Source organism: Rhinolophus sinicus, chromosome 16 (genome assembly GCF_057876585.1).
Source record: "Rhinolophus sinicus isolate RSI-liver-muscle chromosome 16, RSI-T2T, whole genome shotgun sequence".
NCBI classification, from domain to species: Eukaryota; Metazoa; Chordata; class Mammalia; order Chiroptera; family Rhinolophidae; genus Rhinolophus; species Rhinolophus sinicus.
This window is the reverse complement of record NC_142516.1, coordinates 99,022,504-99,046,455: the sequence shown is the minus strand read 5'-3', so window position 1 is coordinate 99,046,455 and position 23,952 is coordinate 99,022,504. Positions and strand designations below refer to the sequence as shown.

General features: G+C 32.9%; 1 protein-coding gene across 7 annotated transcripts in view; it reads right to left on the bottom strand.

Annotated features, from left to right (window-relative positions):
- Positions 1-23,952, bottom strand: part of NBEA (neurobeachin) — a 662,791-nt gene that overhangs the window by 316,747 nt on the left and 322,092 nt on the right. For all 7 annotated transcript variants that reach the window (XM_019736455.3, XM_074330023.2, XM_074330024.2 and 4 more), the window contains one exon: positions 4,949-5,013. In XM_019736455.3, the coding sequence (XP_019592014.2) occupies positions 4,949-5,013 (65 nt within the window). The remainder of the gene's footprint in view (positions 1-4,948; positions 5,014-23,952) is intronic.

The following is a 23,952-nucleotide window of genomic DNA, read 5'->3' as shown; positions in this document are numbered from 1 at the left end:
GACTCTTTCAATAGAGTAGAAACTTTACTTCTTGCCTTCCTACCATACTGACTTCTTTCCATCAGCATTTAAAAAGACTCAAGTCCTTCCTTCTAAAAAATTCCCACCTCCAATAAGAAACCTTATCCACCTCCAGCAACCACCCTGTTTTGTTTTCCCTTCTTGTTCAAACTTATAGTTGTGTGTACTTACTGTCTATACTCATCTCCCACTCTTCAGCTCAAAACAACTTGGCTCTGTCCCCAATACTCTAAGTCACCACTTTCTCAAAAGCTACTTCCCTCTTTATTGGCTCCCATAGCGCCCTCTGCTTGCCCTTTGGTACATTTATTGCTTAAATAACTTAAGGAGAAAGACAGCTGTCCCCACTAGATTGTAAGCTCCAACAGAGCAGGGCCTGGGTCTGTACCAGGCATCGTTAGGACACAGGTGCTCTCCAGGGTAAGTCTGGGTGAAATCCACACGACCCTCTTGTCACTGAATCTAGAGGCTCCTTTGATCCTAACTTAAAAATCCTCTTGTTGACTATTCATTTATCCTCATTCTACGAAACCATTGTTTTCTTCATTCCTTCAATAAATATTTGTGATTGCAAACTACGTGCGAGGTATTATTCCAGAAACCAAGGAGATATCAGCAAATAAGATGAGTTCTTAGGAAAAGTACATTTTAGTGAGGAAGAGAGACAATATAATTTGAGATATTATTAAATGTTAAAATAGAGTCCTGTGATAGAAGAGTGAAAATCAACAAGATGGTCAAGGGAGTCTCTGAGAGGTGACATTCAAGCTGATTCCTGAATGAGGGTAAACAACCAATTGTGTAAAGATGTGAGGAAAGAGGACTCCAGCAGAAATTGAGTTACAAGCGTGGTCCCAGGTTCTGTGCTCACTCGACACCCCCCCACCCCGAGCATCACACCCGTATCCTTACCTACCACTTGCCACATAAGCAGATAACTCCTAAAACTAAATTTCCATTGTAGCTGTATCATTTGGAGAGCTAGAGACCCAAATTCCAGGATGCCTATTCAACAATTCCATTTGGACATTGCACAGACGCTACAAATTCAGTGTCACCAAGTGAAAACATCTCTCACCCAAGCTGTGCTCCTCCTTCCATATTGTTCTAAGTAAACTATGTTTGTACTATAAACCATCCAGTTACTAAAGCTAGCAATCAAGTGATCTTTGATTCCTTCTTTCCCCTCTTCCCATCCAGTCTATCAGCAATTCTATTGATTTAATTTCTGAAAGATTCATCAAATTTGTTGACTTCTTCCATCCTGATAGCCACTATTTGTCAGTTTCTGACATCATCATCTGCAATAGGATTACTGAAACCTCAGATTGGTACCTCTCTTCCAGTCTTGAGGCCCTGATATCCATTCGCCACACTCAGGTTATGCCTAAACATCATCAACTACACCCCAGGCACCTTAGCGCAGCTGACAAACTCCTTCCTGGCTCGACCCTTGCCAATGATCCCTGCCATGAGGAATGACCTGGCCTCTCAGTGGCTAGCACACAACATGCAATTGCGTACCTGCTGGCTGCCTGAAAACAGTTTCCAGCTAAGATGGCATGTTTGGATGTAAGTTTTTTAAATTTTTTAGGAAACCCCCTCCATGTTTTTCTAGTGGACTATTTTTTAAAATGATTTAAGTTCACAGTAAACTTGAGCAGAAGACAGATTTCCCAGATACCCTCCTCTCCCCCTCCCCGCATTACCACTAGAGGGGTATATTTGTTACAGATGATGTACCCACAATAATACGGCATCACCACCCAGAGTCCACAGTCTGCACTAGGGCAGGGCTCACAGTTGGTGTTGTCTGTGTGTGGGCTGGACAAATACATAAGAATATGTATCCACTACCGTAGTCTCATGCAGAACAGATTCACAGCTCTAAAATTCTGTGCTCTGCCTATGCATCCCTCCCTCCCCTCACACCCTGGCAAGCACTATCTCCATTGTTTTCCCTTTTCCAGAATGTCATATTTTTGAAATCACAGAGTATTAGCCTTTTCAGATTGGCTTTTTTCATTTAGCAATATGCAATTAAGGTTCCTCCATGTCTTTTCATGGATTGATAGCTCATTTCTTTTTTAGCATTAAATAATAAATATTCAATTTTCTGGATATATCACATGAATGAATGGGTGTTTATTTATCCATTCACCCACTGAAGTATGTCCTGGATGTGTCCAAGTTTTGGCAATCATGAATAAAGTGGCTATAAACATCTATGTGCAGGTTTTTATCTGGACATAAGTGTTCAACTCCTTTGGGTAGACAGGAATGCAATTGCTGTATTGTATGGCAAGAATAAGTTTAGTTTTGTAAGAAGCCACAAACCTATCTTTCAAACTGGCTGTGCCCTTTTGTGCTCCCACCAGCAATGGATGAGCGTTCCTGTTGCTCCACATCCTCACCAGCATTTAGTGCTGTCAGTGTTCTGGGTTTGGGCCATTCTGATAGGTGTGTAGGGTATCTCATTGTTTTCATTTGCATTTCCCTGATGCCATATGATGTGGAGCATCTTTTCCTATGCTATTTCTATCTGTGTATCTTCTTTGGTGAGGTGTCTGTTAAGGTCTTTCGACCATTTTTTTAACCAGATTGTTTGTTTTTTTATTGTTGAGTTTTAAAAGTTCTTTGTATATTTTAAGTAAGTCCTTTCTCAGATGTGTCTTTTGCAAATACTTTCTCATAGTCCACGGTTTGTCTTCTCATTCTTGACACTGTCTTTCATAAAGCAGAATTTTTTAATTTTAATGAAGTTCAGCTTATCAATTCTTTCTTTCACGCATCATGCCTTTGGTACTGTACATAGAAGGTCGTCACCAAAGCCAAGGTCATCTAGATTTTCTCCAATGTTACCTTCTAGGAGTTTGATAGTTTTGTATTTTACATTTAGGTCTGTGATCCACTTTTAGCTATTTTGTTTTGTGAAGGTATAAGGCCTGTGTCTAGAGTTATTGTTCACATGTGAATGTTGCTGTCCCAGTACCATTTGTTGAAAGGACTATTTTTGCTCCACTGTATTTGCTTTGCTTGGATACACTTTTTGAAAACCATTATAACCCCACCACCCAGAAAACGCACCCCTCCAGACTAGGTTAAGTGCCTTGCCTTATGCTGACATTAATACCTATACCACCTGTATCACAGCACCCTTGTATTATTTTATGGGCCAGTCTACTGTTTGTCTTATTCACTTCTCTATTCCCAGCTCCTATCATAGTGGTTGGAATGTAGCAGGTGCTAAACAGGCATTTGCTCTACGTGATCTGTTCCTGTATAGTTATAGCTACTCATATTTCAATTTTTGTTCCCAAACCATCTTTATTGGAGGAAAACTTGGTAGTAAAAATAGAAACACAAATCTAGAATGGCGCAAGGAACGTGGTGAACATTTTGGAGGTTTACATGGTTTGAAATTTAAACAAAATTATAACTCTTTCCATAATTCTAACCCCTTTCCTAAAACAATACAAAATACTCTACCATTGAACAATAAAGCAGTATCAAAAGCTAAAAACCTCTAATATTAGCAACATTTCCACACTTCTCCCTTTTTAAGACAGTAACTATAATTTTAAGTGTTGGAGGTTCAATTCTGTTAAGTTCAGAAACTTACTGATGATAAGATAATTTTTATTTATTACTTCACAGTTGAAACAAATTAGCTAAATTAGCATGTATGTGATTTGAGAGAGTTCTTTAACTGATATGACAATGAGTAGCCTAGGCAAAACTTCTTTCTATTTTTCATAACCTGAAGATTGATAATAATTATTATCAATTCTTACAATAATAAAGTATTACAAAACCTAGAGCATATTATTATGTAAAAATATTTGTTATGAAATAACAGTGGTATTTTCCTGCACCTTTTGCTTTGCAGAGAAAACAAAATTTAATTTTTATAGTATTATTATGACTAAAAATAATTCAATCATGGACCATCTAAATGAGAAATATACAATAAGGTGAATTGTTATAAGAACAGAAGCTGTTTCTCAGAATGTAATACATTGATAGACAAAAAACCAATAATACTAACCTATATTTAAGCTATATTTTAAAAAGTATTTTTATACCTATATAAATTAATTTTCAAGGAATATGTTGTAAAATATTCTTTCATGACTCCTCCCTTGATAAAGGTAAGTTTTATATACAGTGAGCATTATTTTCTTATCAATTTAATTAAATCTTGTTTCAAATATAAACAATAGATGTCAAATATTTAGTCATTATTATAATATAGAAGAAACTCAAGTTGTAAAGGATGCAGGTCTGTGGCTGATGGAAGCTGTACGTGTCAAAATGATGACAGTTACATCTGTCTTAATGTATCCACTGCCAATAAAGTACTGGAAAATCATAGTGAACAACTGTTTATAATAAAGTGAAAAATACAATAATGGGCTCAAACATAATAACTTCAAGCATCATTTTACCAATGGTATATATAAATTCCTAACCAGATTGTTATACTTCCTATATTTAATATCCCTCACATTTTCAGCTGGATACCAGATAGCATGACATGTTCAGAGAAAAGTATTTTACATGAGCCGAGATAGGCAGAGGGAGTGCACACGGAGCATGGTTCTGAAACAGATGGGGTGGCAGATGGGGCTGCAGATTGGGTTCACTTGATCTGTGTAAAACAACTTTACTACTCAGGAAGATGTGGCTCGAATCTCGCAAAAACCTTCTAAAGTTTATCTCTTTATTTCATACATGCTTCCACCCCCCCAAAAAATATGTTTGACACTTTGAACTTTGTTCCTTCAAAGTTTCTATACCTGTGCGATAAATTATTTAATTCAAATACATTTTCTTACACATTTTTGGAACAGATGGTAGGAAAGAGCAGTTGCCCAGTGGAATAAAATGTACAGACTAGTTGTCTGAAAACTGTAAAATTAATTACCTTCCTTCATTGATGAGTTCAATAAATGCAAGTCCTGCATTCTTCTGAATAGAATTTTGCCATTCCTAAAAGGAGAAACCAAACAAAGTGTCAGAAAAAGGAGCATGCAAACGAAAGTAACAGGATCATACTGATGCTATTAATAACTTCTATGTGATGTTATTTTTAAATCTTTTAAAAACTGCTTTTAACAAATATTACTGTATAAGTCAGTTTAGATGGTGCTTTTGAATTTCCAATTTCCGGCTTGATGCTGACTGAGGTAGAAAGTAAGATCACAGGTACAGAGGGTTCTCAGCAAAAAGCTCCCTTCCTTCCAAGAGACCAAATGACTAATAGTAATTCAAAGATGGGAAACATTTGGGATAGAAAATTTTAGACCCTGATGTAGAAAATTTTCACTGAGATTGTAAAATGAAAATTAGAAATATAATCAACATATTTAGATTGACTTGGAAATGAAATATTGGAGTTATATATGCAGTCAGATGATTGAAAAGCACATAGAAAAAAACGTATTTTAATACTAAATTATTTGGAAAGCTGTAAAAAAAGAAACCTTAATATTAAAACTATATCCACATGTAATCTTTATTTGCTGATTATATTAGAATATATTTGTCCGGCAGTTCCATAGTTTCATCCTTATGAATATAAGTGATTGTTACATAGTATTTTGGATTAGAAAAGTATATTGCTTATTTTATATTCTTCCTGACATATTTAGAATATGCTTTAAACAATTTTTTTGTTATTGGTCTATCCTAGTGATGTCAATTTTTGGTCTTTTTTAAATATAGCTGGTAAATTTCTTTGGATTAAAAATTATATCCTTTTCAGTAGTTCTATAAATACATTCCTAATACACTTTTATAAAAAATTCTTAGTGATCACTCAGGTCACTCACCTAAATTTTTTTTCTCCATGATTTTACTATTAAAGTGGTGGCCACACAGAGGTGGTCAGTTCCCTGCCTGTGAATTCAGCTTCACAAAAAGCACAGCCTCTACACCAACCCTTCCTTCTACTCCTGATCACATTCCACTTTAAAGCTTTACACACAGGCTGGGAGTAAATGTGGTCCTCAAATGTAAGTATTTGGTATGTAAATATTCTCTGCTCCAAGTAAATTTGTGACGAATTCTAGAAGGACATATCATGGATCCACATTTCCCCAGGAGAGAGAATCAACAACTCAGGAAAAGAGATGTGTAGCCTGGGGCCAGTAATGCTCTTTAAAAGGACTAAATGACTCAATTTTTAGCAAAGCCATTGTGTTTGAGCTACCACAACCTTTAACTAAAATTTGTAAAAATGACAAGATCGCTGCTGAATTTTTTAGAGATTATTAAAACTTTCAAATCATTTCTGTTAAAAACAATAATAGAGCAGTGGTTTCCTTCACTTTGGCAAAAATGATTAGGTTGGTGCAAAAGTAATTGTGGTTTAAAAGGTTAAAAATAATTGTAAAAATCGCTATTACTTTTGCACCAACCTAATACTACCATCCTCACATATTTTGCATATTACCATTATATATTTTATATTTCCTGCAAACCAATATCCCACAAAATGTGCCGATTTATCAGGAATACTTGACATTTATTGTGATATTAGCTTAAAGAAAACCTGATTCTTCCGTAACAAGAACCATGTAACTCTGAAGAATATATTCTTACAGACAATTTCTTAAACATGATTTTCTTTATGATGTTGTTTGTACATCAATGCTCTTTGTCAGTATAAAATTCTAATATGAATAGGATTTTTAAGAAGATATTTTGCAATGTGTATATTCAGGTATTACATACACACCCCAAATTATATTGTGTCTAAAAGATCACAGAGTAAAATATTTTAAAAACTGTTCGGATCATACGATAAATATCTGTGAGGTGCCTTCCGCCCATGAGATGCTCACTTGCAATCTTTGATAGAAGAACAGTAGAAATAAGTCTGAGCTAAGCTGAGGATGTTAGAGCTTAAAGGATGAAAAAGCCAATGAAAGTGTATGACTACAAGACTTCATTCAATAAATTACTGTTTTAGAAGAGTAATTTGCCATTTTGAGCATGAGGAAATAATAGGAGATTGTTTTTTATGTCTTTTCAGGAGAGAGACAAAAGGACTTAAACTAGTATATCGAATCGGGTATTGAAAATTAAGAGACAAAGAAGAGATGGTTATGGATGAGAAATTGGATTTAAGGGCTAAAGTAGAAGAGTTGAGTCAAATAAGGTTATTAACTTTTTAATATGGATGACACGGAGAATGGTAATATTAGTATAAAGATACTGAAGGGTAAACATTTGGGGAAAAATCATAAGGTTGCCTTCAGTTTATATTTGTTGAATTTAGACTGAGGATGGCATATTGAAAAGGAATGCAGAATTTGGAATTATTCACATAGAAATATTGATTAAGACACAGAATTAGGCCAAGTGTCCAAAGAAGAATAAACAGGAAGAAGATCAGAAGACTGATTCTTGAGAGTCGTTCACATTTTTAAGATTAGAAAGAGAAACAGCTGGAAGGGACAAGAAAAGGCCTACCAAAATTTAAGAAGAGAAGCAAAATACTATAGTATTATTCAAAAGAAAATAATCTAGTATACATGTTGGCTCAGAATAAAAAAAAGATACAGGACCCTTTAATCACTAATATCATTTTATTTTTTAATGATTTAAGATGTTAAATTATCTTGTATGTGAATTGTAAAATTAAAATGTAGTAAACCACAAAGAATATTAAACATAAAACAAAACTAAAAAACAAACAAAAGATACCATTCCTAGGGAAGGGGAGGCAAGTTATGGAGCTGGACTGTCTATAGCTCCAGTTCCCATGATGAAGATGGTGCCCTAGTTCCAACGCTGGTATGAGAGCTGGTGCTGGATCTAGCTATGAAACCCACCTAGGAGCTAGTGCCTGAGCTGCCTCTAGCTCTACAGGTGCTAGAGCTGGTGCTCGAGCTGGCAGATGAACTGGTGTCTGAGCTACTAATACCATCTTTGAAGTCATTACCTAGAGTCCTGCTGGAAACCTGACATGAAAGATATAGACCAAGAAAAGAGTAGAAAAGGGAGACCTGGAATAACAATAACAAAAATATAACAAAAAAGAAAACCTGAAAAATGAGAGATAGTGAAGCAACAAGAAAAATAACACCATGATACAGTTTATATCCATATATGATATGTGAAGATATTATAAACAAAAAAAAACAACAACCAGAAGGCTTAAAAAACAAAGCTGAAAATATCGCTAAGAAAATAGGAAAGATAATGAGATGCAACAAAAAATATAAAGAAATAAGGAAATTGGAGAATCCTCTGTTGAAATGCCAACATCCTTGAGCAGGAATTGTAGAAAGAGGGAACACAGAACGTGGACAAGTGGACATTATCTAAGAAATTCAAAATTTTCCCTAGTAATTAAATATATGACACAAAATCCCCAGCAAGACACACTATCAAAAATTTTTACAACACCAGGAAAAGACTAACAGGGGGGGAAAAAAAGTTTGTATCAAGAATCAAGAATCAGAATGACACTGGACTTCTCAACATCAAAACTGGAAGGTAGGAAAATAAAATTGAGGAACGTAATAGTCAAACACAATATCCAGCCAAACTATCAAAAACATATGACGATAGAAGAGTTATTTTTTCACACATGCATAAACATTTATTTTTCACCCTCTTCTTTTAAGAACCTACTGTTGGTCTTGAGGGAGTATACTAAACAGGAGAGTAAGATTATGTTGTGACAGTGCCCAAATCTCGGGCTTAAAAAGTAAAGGTTATTTCTTCCACAAGTCCCATGTCCATTGCCTGTGTTTCCTGCTCTTTATCGTCACCCTGGCTGGGTTTAAGCATCACTGGTTCCTGTAGCTTCTGCCCAGAAGTAACTTCTCACATTTCATAGGTCAGAGAAAGTCACATAACCAAGTCTCAGCTCACTGGAGCAAGGGAGTGTAAACCCACCAAGTACTCAAGAGGCGGGAAAGAACCAAGTATGTGTGAACAACTCCAAACATTACTCAAGGGAAGAAATCAGAAAAGAGGAATACACAGATTGAAGAAACAGTGGATCTGGCACAGGAGGGAGCCAATGGGGATGCTCCAAATAATGGTAAATGGAAGTACCCAGACTATTGTCTTGTCAAGCAGGGTTTCAGAGAGCACCTAATGTACATTATATTTAGAGTAGGCTTTTATTGCTATTGGAAAGTTTGGGAAAATTTTCATGACAGGCATATAGAAAACCTAGCTGAAAAAACAAAGAGCAAAGAGGCAATTAATTTCAGGAAAAAAGAGTTGTTTAAAGAATAAAGTGGTGGATAGTTCACATACAAATGATATTTACAAACAATATTGATGCATTCAAAAATTGTAATATAACAATAGTGGGCAAATGCTAAGAAAATTAGGGATTCCCTTCCCCCGACCCTTTCTTTTGTTTGCTTGATCTCTAGTTGGATTACAAGTTAGATGGAAATCCTTTTGCAATAAAGTAGCCAAAGCTTTATGGTTAGGACAGAATAACTCAGAGCTCAGTTTCAGGTCCACTTCTGTTATTTTTTAGTAGGGAGTATTGGCAGTGTTATAAGAATGAAGGGCTATAATAAAGTTAAATAAAAAAAAAAGGAAAATTCAGAACATTGGTACAACTATGTTATTTAGAAAATACTGGTTAATAACATAGGAAACAGCTATGTTAAGAGTGGAAAGTGGTAAGCAGGGGTCTGATTTGTTTTGTTTTGTACACAAACTTTTAAATGCCTTTAAAAATAAACTTTTTCTTTTATAACAGTGTTAGATTTACAAAACTGTTGTAAATGCAAGACAAGAGTTTGTGAAGAAATCAGGCTTGTAGTACATGCAGACTTAAAAACATAGCTCATTTTATTAGATTACAGAGAGGTTTTAAATATGGACGACATATTAAACAATTACAAATGAAAATTTATCATTGCAATGTATTTATGTTTTTTTCCTCCAGAATTCTCTCTGTGAATAAGCAGGCAATATAATTCTTCTATCTGTTCAATAGCAATGCTATTAACAGGCTTTGTATTTGAGTTCAATTGCACCTCAGAAGGCCTAAAATTACAGAGTCTCTTTTCTCAAAGTTCTCCCCCACCCTCAGAAAAGAGTTCACATGAGAGGCTGAAGTCTTCTCCCCCAAGAGAATTTTGTGAACCCTTTTGTGATGGTGGGACTGTGTCACTTTCTCAATTTATTTTCTCTTTTTCAGATATTTTTAAATATAGGCATTAAAAACCTATCATTATATTTGTTTGTACATTATTATATTGTCAATTTCTCCACATGTCAGAGGGTCAGTGTGATGAGGACACAGGAGAGGTCCCGGGATTTGGAGGATGAAAGCATAATTGCCCTGGGTTGATGAATGAAAGGGAACTGAGGAAGAGAAAGTGGGACTGGAGTCTACTCTTTCAAAAATTTTTGCAGTAAAAGCTAAGGAAAAATACAATAGGAAGTTGAAATACAGTTTCATAGTTTTTATGATGAAGAGTTTAAATATGGCTGTAGACTGCAGAGAAAGAGAGGGACAGAGAAATATTGATTACCAGAGAGAGATGGTGATAGGAAAATCTTGAAGAAGGCGTTAGAAAATGGGGTGTTTTGGAAAGGAATAAGGGAAGTTATTGCTTCAGAAAAAAGAGTAAAAATAAGTGAACATAAACTTTTTGAAGTTCATATATAAAATAGTTCTAATTAGTACTCACAAAGGGACCCTGACTTATGACTGTAAACTTTACTGTAAAATTCTTCTCTAGAAAAGTGAAAACTTCTTGGGTCTTATTTGTCTTGGTGTTTTAGAAGTGAAGAGAAATGTGGTTTTCAATCCTATCATAATTTTAATTTTTAGCACCTACTATAATCGAGCCACATAAGTAATAGTCAATAAGTATTATCAATTAGTGATTTATTGGGTAAGCTGCAATTCACATGCAATTTCCCATCTGTTATTATCAGAGGCTGTGACAAGTATTAAAAACCTTTAAAATGTTCCTGTTAAGGATGCTCATAAGTAACTAGAGTTTTTCCTCTGTAGAAACACAGTGTAACTGGGTTCCTGTGCTGTGAAAACATGAAAGAAGAAAGGATCTGTCTGTCTACCTACCTATCAACAGAGAAGGTATTTTCTGTTCACTTTGAAACTCGAACAAGAAACTTGGGCTCTATCTTTTTTGTTCTTCTGCCACCACTGACTGTCTTGATCCTCTGTCCTCAGTCATAAGTAAATAGCAAATACTTATTTGATACGGGATTTTAAAACAATATAAGCTGAGATACCAACGTTCCAACATAAGAGTTTAATGCTAACTTGCTTAATAACATTTTCCGTATGTCTCTACAATCTTAGTTTACTCTCTGTTTTATGTGTACATTATACGATTAGATTTTAGGTACTGTATCTTTAATGGAAGAGCCATATTTTATTCATCTGTGGTAACTGCAGGACCAGAAGAAATAGATGATATAATTTCATAGTGACTATACTACAGCATTAAGGCAACAAGACTTTAATTATAGAAGTTTAGTGACTTTGGATGGAAAACACAGAAAACAATCCTTATGTAAAACATTTAAGAAATATTATATTCCCAAGTATCTTTTTTTCTTGGTTCTATTAGTTATTTGCTTGCCAAACATGAGTATTTTCTTCTCTGCTGCAGAAGCCTACTGAGTTATGCATTAACATGATACGGCTAGAAGTACAAGGCTGTTTTTTCAGGCCTTGACCTAAGTAAGGGCCAAAGTGGATACCACCTAATGTTAGAGTATAATTCCATTTTTGAAGGTTTTCAAAATTCCTCATAAAATATAATAATCAATTTGCATAATTTCAATTTATCAAGGCCATCTTTGTTAACTGCATTAACCACTGCTAATAATGTGTAAGGTCACAAAAATGTTACCCATTGTCTTTCGTTAAGAACGAAGATTTGAAGTTTTTGTTTTTCAAATTGTGGTATGAGATATAAAAGTTCCAGGCAGGAGATATATAATAAGTCCCTGGATATATATTCATCTCCCTAACGTCTGAGGGGAAACAAAAGAAAGTCAAGTAATTTAATTCAAAATTATAAGCATAATGCAGTAAAATATGAATTTAAAACCTAAGAGCATAGAATGCTTGTGCTTCTGCTGCATTTTGTGGGATACACTTTGTGGCAGCCCTTCAACTCCTTCCTACTACTATCCACTGTATCCCCAGGGTACTGCTTCAGTAGAAGAATTGGAGAGATGACGACTTAAGCCACACAAGTAGCACTAAAACTAGAAATTTTAAACATGAGTTTCATCAGCTGTTTTCTGGGATTTAGCATGAGACTATTTTATTTTAGTCTCTCATTGTTTCGGTGCATTTTAAACAAAATGAATCCCCTACGGCAACGAGGAAAACACAAGTTTATTTCTTTCAATTACTTAAAAAAAAAAAAAGAAAGAAAGAAAAAAACTAAATGAGAAAGAGACAAAGGGAGGACAAAATATTCCTCACAAAATAATGTATTTTCCCCTTAGAAAATGTCATGCTTGAATGTGGTTGTTAAAGCTTGTTTTATGATTACTGAATAACAGTTGTGAAAATTGGCACAAATATTCACTTTGGGGGGCACCTGTAGAGACAAAGTTTAATCTCTTTATATCCTTGGTAAAACATGATACACAGGATTGAGTAGTAAACAAAAATGCATACGTGTAAAGGAAAAAATGGAATGTGAAGGAAAAGTATCCTATAGGAAAAGTGTAACAAATGCATGTTCTCCCTCAGTTATTCCAAGTTATAGATGAATTTTTAGACCTTATTGCTATGGAAAAGGGCAATACTGTATGTAATAAGAGTTTATGCTTGCAGAGTGATAAATTTTAAGTGTGTCAATGAAATAATTTTAAAACTTTTGAAATGAAATTAATCTAGATCAGTACTTCCTCAACACTTAATATTTTGTATTTTTATTAATCAGAGAAAATTTCCTCTGAAATTTTTATGTTTTGTAGTGATTTACTTACATATATATCTTTCCACTAAATCATAAACTCCTTAATGAATAAAAGTCTTGTTTTATTTAACTACTAAGTAGCAAGTTGTATGTACTGGCATATTGTATGTACTCAATGTATTTTCGTTGTCGAACTGATTTAATTCTCCCAAATCTATGGTATCACTTAGATCTGGGGCTTTCAATTTTGGCAGAACAAAATAATCATAAGGGGAGTGGTTAAAAAGTACCAATCATATCAGAAAAATGTCTAAGAATAGGGCCCAGGAATCATTATTATTTTAAAGCTTCTCAGATGATTTTGTTGTGTAGGCAATGTTGAGAACCACTGACTTAGGTCATTTCTCTCTCTTAACAAGACTGTACTCATACAGATCTCAAAGTGCCTAGTTGTCATAAAGTGAATTATTTAAACTTTCTTCTGTTTGTAAAATTGTACACTATTGCATCATAATTACATCATAATTTATATCATAATTATTAAAGTATTCACATCTCCAAAATAAGGCCATTCCTAAGATCCTTTAAAGCTCTGACATTGCAATTCATTGACATAAATGGTATTTTGTGACACGGGAAGTGTTAGCTTATATAATAAATGTGTTAAAAATGTGAGTAATGAATTGTGAGGCAATGATTATATTCTTTTACACTGATGCACATTAGTTTCTGCATTTCAACAAGTGTTAAATGCACATTATCATGCAACTGATTCTAAGTTTCAAAAAAATAATTAGGGAAAATATTGAAAAGGGAGATAAGCAAAACTTTGTGACAAGAAGAGTACATAGCACAGAAGAGGACTGAATATCTGTTGTGATTTCTGGTATGAGAGTTAACAAATGGGATATAACATTTTAATCACTGTCCTAGCTTTCTAACAATTCTCTCACACATACAGACTTATGAGAAATTACCCCAAACAACAGAAATGCATACATGAGAATGTATACAAGGGGATAAAAATAATTTATTGTCAATTCAACAATGATAATCTCTCAGCAATGACATGAAAAAAAGTATATTTTAAAATCTTATCTATAAATCATTGCAGAGTCTTCTTTCTGCCATTTTAGAAAGCACACAAACTCACTACAGTACTAAAGAAAATGAACAACAATAAGAAAAGGTGTTAAATTAAACATAGGCATTAAATTTTCAACTTCATGGGGAAACATACTAAACTGAGTTTGAATGCCTGCGGACAGTTTTGTCAAAAATTTCTAACTCTTCTACATGGATGCATAAAATTTCCTAAAGCTGAAGGACATTTTCAGTGAATTGGATATCAAGTTAAGGATCCTTTGAAACTAAACACTTTGAAGACAAATAGGTTCCAGAAGTATGACAATGAAATCCCTATGTTCTCTTCACAATCACTTTATGGTAGTTAGATGATCGAGTAGAAATCTCAGACCCAGGACATACATATATTTTTTCCCACCAGTTTTTCCTCACCTATGTCAGCTCAATGTACATTTCTCATTCCCTTTTGCTTTGTATAAAATGAAGAAACCAATTTAATGTCCTTAGAGACTCAATCCATCTCAAAATCTTTCAAAATATGGAAAATATGTCAGGGTAAAAATGGAAGGTTAAATTGAGATCTTAAGCTTTCTGGAACTCCAGAATTGATTTTTTACTTCCTATATCTTTCATGTCTACTTATCATTAACTGCCACTAAAAAAAGTATGTATGCTCCCCCAAATTTTTCATAATGAATGCTCATAATTGGCAAGCTCATAAATTCTGTGCAATAAGTTAGAAAAGTTAATAATAAGTATAAGGAATGAAGTAAAAACATGTAGAGAGAAAAAAGATTATGAATGTTTTCAATGTATGCAAAAATATAAGAAAACACCACATGCAAGTATTCAAAGTATCTTTTCTTTCATTTTCATGAATATCTTACTAAAAGCATTGTAGGGAAAACTCAATGTAAGAAATGAATAATCAATGATCAATTCAAAGAGATGATTGATATGTATGAAGACCGACCATAGAAAAACCATTAGACAATATGAAAATATGTCTACTGATTACTAAAAGAAAAATTGGTGTATCATATAAACATAAGGAGGTTTTCTAGGATCTTATTAGATTACTAAATTATGTAAACAAATTTAACACAACTTTTTATTACAATACTCTTGAGAAAAATCAATATAATATATTTCCATGTGTTTGTATTTATAATGAAAAGTAATCTAGATTATATAAGATAATATTATATAAAAATATTTTCTATATCTATGAATATATAAAACATAAAAGCATTTTTATATGCTAAGTTCAGTTGCTGAGGATACCTCTTCTTTCTTGACAAAATGTGTTACTAGAAATGAACAGAAAAAAATCAAGAAATGCTAACTTTATTAAATAAGAAACTAGAAGAAATGTTTCAACTTTTAAGATTTATTTGGGTAGGAAAATAACAAAATCTAGACTATTATTTTTAAAATAAATTTTCAAGATCGAAAAAAATTAAATTTAAATTAAAAAATAAAAATAAATAAAATCAACACATGACCCAAGCAATCCTTTTGAAAACGTTTACCTGTAAAGATATATGTACCCCTATGTTCACTGAAGCATTATTCATGGTGGCCACCACATGGAAACAACCAAAGTTTCATTCGACAGATGATTGCATAAAGAAAATGTGGTACATATATACAGAGGAATATTACTCAACTATAAGAAAAGATGAAATACTGCCATTTGCGAGAACACAGATGGATCTTGAGATTATATGCTCACTGAAATAAGTCCGATAGAAAAAGTCAAGAACCACATGACTTCACTCATGTGGGATACAAAACTGAAAGCAACAAACAAACAAGACAAACAAAAACAAAAACTCATAGACAGAGACAACAGTTTAGTGGTTACCAGAGGGTAAGGGGGCAGGGAGGTGGTAGAAGAGGGAAAAAGGAATCAAATATATGGTGATGGAAGGAGAACTGACTTTGGGTGGTGAACACATAATGCAATATACAGATGATGTATTACAGAATTGTACACTTGGAACCTATGTAATTTTACTAACCAATGTCATCCTAATAAACTTAATAAAAATTAATATATGGAACATTTATAAAAAGTGAGTGTTTTATTGAAGTATGCACTTTAAGATTTAATAATAATGTGGTTTTGACGATCTTCAGTTCTTGAAATTAAAGTTTGATAGAACAAGAACTTTTACAGCTTAACAATACAAAATCCTAATCCTATAGTGGTGTATAATCAGCGAAATAATGACTGTCTAATTTCTATGATTTATCATGAAAAATGTAATTTACATCTGTTCAACAGAATACATTTCTTAAGAGCTTACTATATGTCTGTGTCATAATCAATGTATTACTATTTTGTCTTAAGTTATATTGTACTGCTGGTCCCACTCTTTTGATGACAGTGTTTGAATATCATATTATTCTAGAGTTAGGAATAGGTATATCAGTAGAGTTGTCCTCAAACATTATTACTGAAAAAAAGATACAATAAAATATAAATATAAAGGAAATTATACCATTAGCATCAAGAGCTCTAGCCTGTATTCAACTATGTCAACAAAAGTGCTGGGTTTTATGAAACTATTCTCAAAACATGTTCATAAATAAACTAAAGATAAATTAGACATTTAATGCTTCTCAAGATCTATATTCCAAGACCTTTGTACAGACTTCTATTTTGTGACTACCACCTAGGCGCATACTCTATCTCACAGCAAAAGACCATTGTAAAACCACGATGAGGTATCACCTCACACCTGTCAGAATGTCTATCATCAATAAATTAACAAACACGTGTTGGAGAGGATATGGTAAAAAGCGAATCCTTATACACTGTTGGTGAGAATGTAAACTGATGCAGCCACTATGTAAAATAGTTTGGAGGATCCTCAAAAAAATTAAAAATAGAACTACCATAGACCCAGTGATTCCACTTCTGGGTATTTATCTGAAAAAATCTAAAACACTAATTTGAAAAGATAATATGTATCCCTATGTGACAACATGGATCGACCTATGGGTATTATGCTAAGGGAAATAAGTCAGACAGAGAAAGAGAAATATCATACAATTTCATTTATATGTGGAATCTAAAAAAAAACAAAACAAACAAACAAAACAAAAACAAACTTACAGATACAGAGAACAAATTGATGGTTGCCAGATGGAAGATTTGTGGGGGATGGATGAAAAATGTGACAGGGATTACGAGGTACAAATTGACAGTTATAAAAATAGTCACATATATATAAAGTACAGTATAGGGAATATAGTCAATAATATTGTAATAACTATATACGGTGCCAGGTGGGTACTAGAGTTATCAGGGGGATCACTTCGTAAGTTATAGAAATGTCTAATCATTATGTTGTATACTTGAAATTAATATAATATTGATGTCAACTGTAATTAGAAAAGAAATTATAAAGGGGTGTTATAAGAAGTGAGGAAATGACCAGATGAGGGGAGGAAGGCCCTTTACTTTTCATTCCTTATCTTTATGTATCTGTCAAAGTTTATTTTTTTTACAATGAAAAGGTATTACTGTTTACGTCAAACTAATAAACAGCTTAAGCTTTAAAAATTAAAATTTAAGCTTTTTAATAGTTATCAATATTTACCATTTAAACATAGAGAGAAGTAATTACAATTTAGTGTAACAGGAAAAACTAGATTATACAATTATATAGAAAGTACACTCTCGACTATTTTAAAAATTATTTCTAAATATGCATAAAGAAAAAGTACTTTGCCAGAGGGGAAGGGGGAAGAGGGATAGTAGATGAGGGTAAAGGGGATCAAATATATGGTGATGGAAGAAGAACTGACTCTGGGTGGTGAACACACAATGGGATTTATAGATGATGTATTACAGAACTGAACACCTGAAATCTATGTAACTTTACTAACAATTGTCACCCCAATAAACTTTAGTTAAAAAAAAAAGAATTGGCAGGAAACACACCAAATGGTAATAGTAATTATCTCTAGTTATAATGTTATAACCTATTTTTACTTGATACTTTGTATTTCTTTTAATTTTCCAAAATTAATATATATAATTACACAAAAATTTAATGATCAATTATGTCATATTATAACCAGGAATCAAGAGGAGAAAAAATGTGAGACGTAATTCCTTTCATCAACTAATTTACTGTTTATGTATGGTACCTGATAGATACTAGACATTTTGGGGTGAGTACTTTGTAAGATAATATGTCTAATCACTATGTTGTACATCTGAAAGTAATATAGTATTGTATGTGTACTATAATTGAAAAATACATTTTAAAAAATATATGGGAACACCCAGGCTGCATTGAGTTGCTGATGCTTTGTTATCTGCTTGGCTTATTCACTTGGCTTGGCTTATTCACTCCCACATACCAAACTTGTAGCACACATGATCTCAATTCATGCCTTGGCAAAATAACAAATTACTCTATGCCACTTATCTATGTTACTACTAAAGAACAAAAGGAACTTCCAGTATTAAATCTTGAATGCTAAGACCCTATTGGGCTTAATTGGCATAAAGCAGAATTATGTATAGTTATATTAAATATTCCATATTAATTCATGAATAATCATGAAGCAATAGGTATGTAACAATGCTAATATTGTAAGAAACTTAGATATCATTCTTTTTAACCCAGTGCAGAAATCTTTGACACACAATTAGCTGATCTTTGCTTGAAGGTCTACAATATTCTGAGCTTCTGGAACTGCTTGTTCTATTTTGGACTACGTTAACATTAAAAGAAAAACAACACATATTCACATATGGAGAGAAGAGCTGTGCTGACCAATATAGCAACTATTAGTCACATATGACTATTACAAGCACTGGAAATTTGGCTAGTGAACTGATATGCGTTCCAAGTATTAAATATATACCTGATTAGAAAGGCTTAGTAAAAAACGGGACATAAAACATCTCATGAATTAGCTTTTATACTGATTACATATTGACATTATACTTAGGTCAAATAAAATATATTTTAAAATTAATCTCACTTTGTTTCTTTTTTACCTTTTTATATGTGGTTATTAGAAAAATTTAAATTTTATGTGGCTCACATTGCATTTTCACTGGACGGCACAGTTGTAGAGTATCAATCGGAAAAAACAACAATTTGTAAATGACTGTTGTTACAACAGCAATTTTTGCTTATACCAACAACAAGAAAAATGATTTTGTATTTATGTGTAGAAATATAGTTGGAACAAATACACATTAAGTGATTAATTATATTACTACTCATAAATACTGAAAATATGAGGTTAGGCAAAATTTTATTTCACCTTGTATTATTTAAAAGTTGTTTTCTTTTAATATACAGAAACTACCTTTAATTAATAAATTAATTAGAAATCATATTGGACATCTATGCTCAGCTGATTTTCAACAAGGGTACTAAGACCATTCAATGTAAAAAGAATAGTCTCTTTGACAAATGGTGGTGGGAAAACTGGATGTCTACATGCAAGGAAACAAAGCTGAATCCCCATCTCACACCATATATAAAAATTAACGCAACATGGATCAAATATCAAAATTTAGGAACCAATACCATAAAACTATTGGGAAAAAAACAGGGGAAAACCTCCACCATCTTGGATTTAGCCATAAATAATAGTAAATAAATAGGATACCAAAAGAACAGAAAACAATAACAGCATAAATTGGACATCATTAAATTAAAAACTTTTATGCATGAAAGGACACTATCAAGAGAATAAAAATAACCCACAGAATGGGAGACAATCTCAGTATTATCATATACTTAATGAGGATTTACTACCCAGAATAAATAAAGAACACCTACAACTCAACAATAAAAATCCCAAATAAAAAATGGGAAAGGCTTAAATAGACATTTCTCTAAAGAGGATTTACAAATGGCCAATAGGTGCATGAAAAGATGCATCATTAGTTGTTAGGGAAATGCAAATCAAAACCACAAGATATCACTTTATATGCACTAGGATAGCTAAAATGAAAAAAAAATGTTTGCAGCAACAAATAAAAAAAAAGAGAGAGAGAGAAAATAAGTGTTGGAGAGGATATGGAGAAATTGGAACACACGTTCATTCCTCATCAAAATGTAAAATGGTGCAACCATTGTGGAAATCTGGCAGTTCCTTGAAAGGTTCAACATAGAGTTACCACATGACTCAGCAAATCCTCTCCTCGTTATATGCCTCAATGAACTGAAAATAGAGACTCAGAGATACTTGTAGGCCAATGTTAATAGCAGCATTAATTACAATAGTCAGAAAGTGGAAACAAACCAAGTGCCGATTAGAAGATTAATGGATAAATAAAATGCAGTACTCTACATAGAATGGAATATCATTCAACCATAAAAAGAAATGAAGTTCTGATACATGTTACAACATGGATTAACTTTGAAAACATTATGTTAATGTTTTGAGACACAAAAGATAAACATTGTATGATTCCAGTTCTGTAAAATATTGAGAATAAGCAAATCATAGAGATAAAAAGTGAATTAGAGGTACCAGAGTCTTGGGGAGAGAGATATGGGGAATTACTGCTTAGTGGGTACAGAGTTTTTGTTTGTGGTGTTGAAAAATTTTGTAAATAAATAATGGTGATGGTTATACAACAATGTGAATGTAATTAATGTCACTAAACTGTACACGTAAACTGGTTAAAATGGCATAGTCTATGTTTGTATATTTTATATAATAAAAATAAATTCATCAAATCATATTGGGAACTGTGTTTTCCTTTTACTCCTGAATTGAATAAATAAGTAATTAATAAGCATCTATACTATGTGCTGGACACTGTGCTAGGTGTAGATGAGATAGTAATGAGCAAACAGAAGATATCATTGGCAACTTTGCCACGGTGTAAATTTATTGCATAATTGAAATAAAGTGACCTTGGAACACTTAAGGCTTTGTGTCATCCTTAAGTAGTCTTTTCTTTTGGACAGTTTTAAATAAACATTCTATAATTCAAAATGCTCTCTCAGTCTGACTTATTTCACTTAGCATAATACCTTCTAGATACAATGGTAACATTTCATTCTTCTTTATGGCCGAGTATTATTCCATTGTATATATGTACCCCAATTTCTTTATCCAATTGTCTGAAATAAGTCAGACTGAGAAAGACAAATACCATACGATCTCCCTTATACGTGGAATCTAAAGAAATAAATGAACAAAAGAAACAGACTCATAGATACAGAGAACAAACTGATAGTTGCCAGAGGGGAGAGGGGTTGGGGTGCTGGGTGAAAAATACGAAGAGATTCAGAAGTACACATCGGTAGTTACAAAATAGTCATGGGGGTGCAAAGTACAGCATAGAGAATATAGTCAATAATATGGTAATAACTATGTATAATGCCAAATGGGTACTAGACTAGTCAGAGGGATCACTGCATAAATTACATAAATGTCTAACCAATATGCTGTACAAACAAATATAATATTGAGTATCAACTGTAATTTAAAAATTAAAAGGGGGGAAAGTGAAGGGGAATAAGAGGTTCAAGTTTCCAGGTATAGAACAAATAAGTCATGGGGATGTAATGTACAGCATAGGGAATATAGCAATAATATTGTGATAGTGTGGTACAGTGTCAGATGGTTGCTGGACTTAACATGGTGATCACTTGTTTTGGTATATAAATGTTGAATGACTAATAATTATGGCATATACCTGAAACTAGTATAATAGTATATGTTAACTATATTTTAATAAAAATCTTAGAAAAGAAACATTATTGAATCAGAAAAAAAAATCAACAATAAAACACCTCATATAAATGATGAAAACTAATTTGAACTATATGCCCTTTAAATCTTTGATTAATTTTTATAGAGGGATGCTATAAATTATTGGGTAGATAACATAGTTGAGTATGACCTCCTGTTGCATTTGTTCAGTAGGCATTCTCCCCAAGATACAACAAATAGACTTTTTCTGAATATTTATATTTATATATTTTTCCTTCAAATGTCTACCTTTTTACTATGTAATTTTCTCCAAATTTTCTAATAATTTAAAATCTTTATTATGACCCAAGTTGACAATAATCTATAAGCATCAACAGTTTTTCAACCTCCTGCTCAACTTTTATTTATATTTAGGACAGATTACACACTATATGACAAGAAAGATGATATAATCATAGCAACTCCAAATTTTTTAAATGCCAAAATTGCTCCTTTAACTTTCATATGATGTTATATCACATATGAGAGTTGGGCTCAGGCATCGTTCAGAAAAAAAGGCAGGGATTTGTTAAATACTCAGGAATGAAACAGCAGCTGTATTCCTTTTAAAAACAGGCAAAACCTGTAAGGGCAAAAACCATGAAATACCCAATACTATTCACAAGTTAGAAATTTCTTATCCACATCAATTGTGTTCTACTAATAATACACTACAATATATTTTATATTAAAAATACCCTGGAGGAAAGTATTGTTTCATTTATTGCCTGGAAATCGGCATTTCCCCTACATAACCAAACAAATCCAAATAAATACAGCCTGGTTAGTTAATCTCTAATGTGCTCCCACTGAGGCTGATCAGTGGTCTGAGCACCTAACAGGTTTATTTCTCTCCGGATCTTTGCTCAGACTGGTTCCTACGCCTGCATGTCCTTCACTGCTAATGCTTATGTATTACCATGTTTCCTTGAAAATAAGACCTAGCTCTAATGCGTCTTTTGGATCAAAAATTAATATAAGACCTGGTATTATATTATATTACATTATATTACATTACATTACATTATATTATATTATACTCGGTCGTATATTATAATATATAAGCCCCGGTCTTACATTATATTAAAATAAGACCAGGTCTTATATCAATTTTTGCTCCAAAAGACGCATTACATCCGATGATCTGGATAGGTCTTATTTTCGGGGAAACACGGAGCTTCAAGCAGTCTATCTTCAATCCATCTCAGTAAAGCCTTCTGCAAAATCTTATTCTTGGTTCATAGGATCAATTTTCTGAACCATACATAAGTTCAGAATCTAGTCAATTTAATTTGAATCTAGTCAATTTAAAGTATCATGCCAGAATTTTTTATTCTTTACTGATTTCATATTAAGCTACATAATGGCCAACTTTCATAGATGAACACTAGACTCCTTAACAAATAGAAGAAAGTATCAGTAAATATTTAGAGACCCTCATAAGGCTAAAAAAAAAGCAGTCACTAAATAATTAAATAACTAAATGAGATATTTCATAATTATGATTTCACATTTCCAAAGAGAACAAAAAAATCTAGTCTACCCCTAGCTTTCTTACATTTGTAATCTCCATATTATCCTCACCAAAAATCCTTTTAACATGGAGTACTCATGAGTGAATATTTTTCAGTAGGCCTCCATATTCATCTTATCTATGTCTTTGTAGCTCAATCTTAGGTTTATTATAGTTAGAAGAAAAAGTAGTCTTTTTGCTTTGTACCATCTGACTAACCTGGATCATATTGAAGAAAAATGAAAACTTTAAATGTTCAAAGGCCAAATCATTTGAAAAGGAAGATTGTTCTTCAGTTGTGGTTCTTTTGTATGTGCTGTGTTTAAAAGTCCTGGTTATGGCCTTGATCACATCAGTGAAGTCACTAAAATCCTTTTTTATTTAAGTATATAAAGTATTTAGAAAAGAAGAAAGGCAAACAAAACCACAATATAATTCATGTTAGTAACTTCATACACAGATCCTAAAAAGACTTGCAAAGCTGACTTCTACTTCATGTCACTCATACAGGTTTGGGCTTTTAATGAGAACAAAAATGATTTATTAAGCATACATTTGCTTAATCAGTGCTTCAAGTCACCAAGTAATTAAATACTAAGAGACATGATTTTTTACATAAAAGTTTCTCAATTTATAAAACGTTTCTATTGACAGATAAGGCACAGAAAAATGCAA